We start from the raw sequence: 5,000 nt of genomic DNA, 5'->3' as shown, positions 1-5,000 counted from the left end.
GCAACTCAGCACTGTAGAAGAGCTTGATATTGGGTGATATTTTAAAGGGATGCTAGGCCTACTTTACATCGGATGGAAGGACTACAGTATATTCCATCAGCCTGAGTTTAGCTTTGATTGGCGATCCCACAAAACACACTGGGAAATGTACTTTAGCTCCCTGTATTGAAAAGCTGTGAGGCTTTGCAACCAGTCATGGAGTCCATCATAGTAGCTCTACATTTCCATCATAGCCCTACTATTCTACTAGCCCTACTTCTGTTCTCTCTTTCTTTTCCTTTTCCTCTGTCTTTCTTCCTCTTTACTTCATCTCTCTGTACTGTCCTCTGTTCTCTCTTTCTTTTTTCCTTTTCCTCTGTTTTTGTCCTCTGTCTTTCTTCTCTTCCTCTTAACGTTATCCCTCTGTAGAGTGCAGCAGACTGGTGGTGACTCCTGGTGGGCTTGCCTGCCATCAAACTGGCATCTCTCTCTCTCTGATATGCTGGAGTCATTACTGCGGGCCACCTGTTTGTCCTGGGGCAACTGGGAAGTGTGTGTGTGTGTGTGTGTGTGTGTGTGTGTGTGTGTGTGTGTGTGTGTGTGTGTGTGTGTGTGTGTGTGTGTGTGTGTGTGTGTGTGTGTGTGTGTGTGTGTGTGTGTGTGCGTGTCTGTGTGTGTCTGTGTGTGTGTCTGTGTCTGTGTGCGTGTGCGTGTGCGTGTGTGTACAAATGTGCAAGCGTGCATGTGTGTGTACATGCTTGTGTGCGTGCGTGCATGTGTGCGTGAGTGCGTGTGTGTAGAGGAGGGGATGTTGGACAATCCCAACAGGTCTGGTAATGTATTTACTCCCTCCTGGTCATTGTGTAACCTGGTACATCAGCACCTTCTACTTCCTTTTATTCTGTGCAGACTCGAGGGTTATGGTTTACAGTACATGACATGGCTGTCGCAGGCACTCTTGGGTCTTTTCTGACCAATCAGTGATCAATTGTTGGCAAGTGAGTTGCAAACTCAGGTGGATCCATACACTGTCTATGGAAGGCCATATATACACTTCTGGAAAGGAAGGAAGGAAGGAAGCTAGGAAGTAGTGAATGGAATGAACTGTGTCTGTGTGCTGGGAGGGTGTGTGTGTGTGTGTGTGTGTGTTTGTGTGTGTGTGTGTGTGTGTGTGTGTGTGTGTGTGTGTGTGTGTGTGTGTGTGTGTGTGTGTGTGTGTGTGTGTGTGTGTGTGTGTGTGTGTGTGTGTGTGTGTGTGTGTGTGTGTATGTGTCTATGTGTCTGTGTGTCTGTGACAGGGAGAGAGAGAGCGAGAGAGAGAGACAGAGAGAGAGAGAGAGAGAGAGAGAGAGAGAGAGAGAGAAGAGAGCATAGACTGCCATGCCCCTTTAAGTCTGTCTTTGTGTGCCCGTGTGAGGTGCTGGCAGGCCTATTGTGGCGGCACAGCATTATTGCAATGTGTACTTTGGTGCGGGACAGAGACACACTGCACACTGTGTACTGTCAGGATAAGTTAGCTCTGCTCTGCTCTAGCTAGGCTTGGATATGGACAGACTTAATCACAGTAGCACGCCACAGCGTGTGTGCGTGTGTGTGTGTGTGTGTTCGTGTGTGTGTGTGTGTGTGTGTGTGTGTGTGTGTGTGTGTGTGTGTGTGTGTGTGTGTGTGTGTGTGTGTGTGTGTGTGTGTGTGTGTGTGTGTGTGTGTGTGTGTGTGTGTGTGTGTGTGTGTGTGTGTTTGTGTGTGTGTGTGTAGCCAAATAACTTGGCCTACATATAAGCCAGTGGGTGTGAAATGGCTCTTGAACAACCTTGGTTTCCCTGCAGGTGTGGTGAAAACACTGTGAGCTTAAACACACACACGCACATACACACACACACACACACACACACACGCACGCTCGCACACACGTACACACACACACGCACGCACACACGCTCGCACGCACACACACACACACACACACACACACACACACACACACACACACACACACACACACACACACACACACACACACACACACACACACACACACACACACACACACACAAGTCACTTCACACACATCATTCTGATTGTAAGACAGCCATAATACATGACGGTCAATTAATCCCCAGCTGAGATGAAGTGGTACGATTGGCCAGGAAGTCAGATCATATGCCACATGGGGTCATGAGCTCAGAGGAGAGAGAGGGGCATTGTGGGTCACTGGCTATGAGGAAACTAACTCAAGTGTGCCACACATCTTTTAAGCATTCTCTTAGTGAAAGTGAGGCGGCATATAGAAAGTTAACGGCTACACAGTCTGCTTTAAACGAACAGGTGTGTCTGAGCTGTGCTTGTATGTGTGTGTGCACGCCTGTGTGCGTACGTGCATGCGTGGATGGACACTGTCCAGTTGTGCAGTCAACACAGTAGCCTGTTGTCATATGAAATCCACTCATGTCCCCGATGTCTTCGCAGCTGTCCCCTCCTCCAGACCCCGTGTCATACGACACCCCAAATACAACACCACCAGTTGCTCTCTAACACACACAGGTGCACATGGCAGGGTGTATGCAACCTCCCACCCTTTTACACACACTCTCACACACACACAAATAAATACACACACACACACACACAAATAAATACACACACGCACACACACACACACACACACACACACACACACACACACACACACACACACACACACACAATACACACACAACTGCCGTGGAAATTATAATCCTTGGGTATTCGTCATGCTTATGCTTAAAGGTCAGGTATGGTCTTTAATAAGGGGTTTTGCATGTAAATTTAATTCTTGAATCCAACAAAGCTAGTTATTACATCTATAGTTCACATAAGGCAATGAAAATATACAGCAAAATACACTCTAATGCAGTACGCATTCATTCACATATATGAAAACACATATATGTAAACACATGTGCACACATGCACAAATGCACAAACGCACACGCACATGTGACGCTGAGTGTATTGTGTCCTCCACTGGAATCAATTATCTCCACCCACTTAGACCCTATGCTAAGTTATGTTTAAAATCAACTCCACTCGTACACAAAAAACTAGGAAAATAAATACACATTTCTTTCCAGTTCAACCTAGACGAAAAGCCTCACTTCAGTTTTACCATAAAACGTCTTCAGTTTTACCATAAAAGGAAGCAGTCTGATTCTCGCTTGGCATGATATGTTTTTGTTTTCTCTCCCTTTCTGGGAATATGTGATGTCTGTTTGCTGTTACCAGAGCCCGGCTCTGAGATTTACTGTTTCTGTCAAGACTCTTTTGAGAAGTCATGACATCTGATATTCAGTGAGATTTGTAGATGTTTATTATTGGCTTTCTCAGTCTGCAGTCTGGTCTTTTTTCTTTCTTTCTTTCTTTCTTTCTTTCTTTCTTTCTTTCTTTCTTTCTTTCTTTCTTTCATGCTTTTTCCACACAGACACACACACACACACACACTCACACACACACACACACACACACACACACACACACACACACACACACACACAGACACACACACACACACACACACACACACCGTCCCTTTCTTTATCCATATTTTCTCTGAATATACAGTATGTGTCAGCTTTTTTCAGTATGCCTGTCTCGTCCCTCTAGTCTAACCCGTATGCTGTGTGTGTGTGTTTGTGCTTTATCCCCACAGGTGACGCATGTGCCCATTGAGGCGTGTGAGCAGTATGGGACGTGTGGCGAGTGCCTGAGCTCCGGAGACCCCCACTGTGGATGGTGTGTGCTGCACAACATGTAAGTAGTACTTCCTCTAGTCAAACTACTATATGGCATTCATACATATGTTATTACTGCCAGCCTTTGGTATCACTGCCTGTGGAGTTTCTCTACTATTACATTACATTGCATTGCACTTAGCTGACGCTTTCATTTTATTCAAAGCGACTTACAGTTATTATTTGTCAGGGTACTGGTTACAGTCCCTGGAGCAATGTCGGGTTAGGGGCCTTGCTCAAGGGCACTTCATCCATGGAAGGAGATGTAGGGAGAGGTCAGGGGGGATTCGAACCTGCAACCCCTAGATTGAAAGACAAACTCTCTATCCACTAGGCCACAGCTGGCTCATATCTACTACAGAAGTATAATTAGACATTCTACAGTATGCTATAGGGAGGGAAAGTAATCTCATCGCCCCCTGCTGGCAACGTTCCAACCCCCTGCAACAAATGAATGTTTTTTTTCTTTGAAAAATTACATCTCGGCCCTGACGACGAAGTAGAAGTAGTGGCAGTCATATTATGGGCATGTTGGCCCGTTTTATCGAATCAGGTGGTAAAATGTTCGGTTTTTCACTGATCTGAGCTGATTTTAATATTCTTTAAAAAGCTAATACAAAACTACACTGACTGGCATGTGTGGCTTGTTTACTCCATGTAATTAGCATAGCCAAATTAGCATAGCCAAACATGAGCCAGAGAGGTGGTTACTCGTCACCACAGAAGCCATCATATCTACTAGAGAATTTAAAACCATACCAAAATGATCGCGTGTATATATGTGTAATAAGAAGACAATGTGGAACTCATAGGATTACAAGAATGTGAAGATATGCGAAGAACTTGCGTTCGTTCGCGTTCATTTGTTTCTCTGTGTTGTCAACGAGGCGCGAAGCACAGCATGCTGGGAGCTGTAGTCCGTTTCCGACCAGATTGGCACAATTTGTATTTTTCTTAAAAGGGCAAAAAATGACTTAAGATTTTCACAGGTAGTAGTTCATGCTATTGTGTACGCTGAAAAATGTGTCTGGTGTTATAGTTCCAAGTCATACCTTTGTGGGATTTTTTTAAAAACTTGTCTATGGGAGTTTCAATAGGATCACCCTGGTGTTTGGAACGTAACCGCTAGGATCGCTGTTTTCCACTTTCCCTCCCAATTACTTGCTGAAGAACATCTGCCCCTGTTATTGCTGGATCTAGTAATACCTCTGTGGTATTACAGCTTTGAATAGTCATGTGTTGCTGTGCGATGCC

The 5,000-nt window shown here is 45.1% G+C and overlaps 1 protein-coding gene across 1 annotated transcript in view; it reads left to right on the top strand.

Moving 5' to 3' along the window:
• The window catches only part of plxna2 (plexin A2), a 394,295-nt gene that overhangs the window by 207,523 nt on the left and 181,772 nt on the right, over nucleotides 1-5,000 (top strand). The window contains exon 5 of the mRNA XM_063208024.1: nucleotides 3,665-3,765. Within this exon, the coding sequence (XP_063064094.1) occupies nucleotides 3,665-3,765 (101 nt within the window). The remainder of the gene's footprint in view (nucleotides 1-3,664; nucleotides 3,766-5,000) is intronic.

The sequence above is a fragment of the Engraulis encrasicolus genome, chromosome 10, assembly GCF_034702125.1.
Source record: "Engraulis encrasicolus isolate BLACKSEA-1 chromosome 10, IST_EnEncr_1.0, whole genome shotgun sequence".
In the NCBI taxonomy this organism is placed as follows: domain Eukaryota; kingdom Metazoa; phylum Chordata; class Actinopteri; order Clupeiformes; family Engraulidae; genus Engraulis; species Engraulis encrasicolus.
The sequence above is the reverse complement of the archived record's forward strand: the minus strand, read 5'-3'. Positions and strand labels throughout refer to the sequence as shown.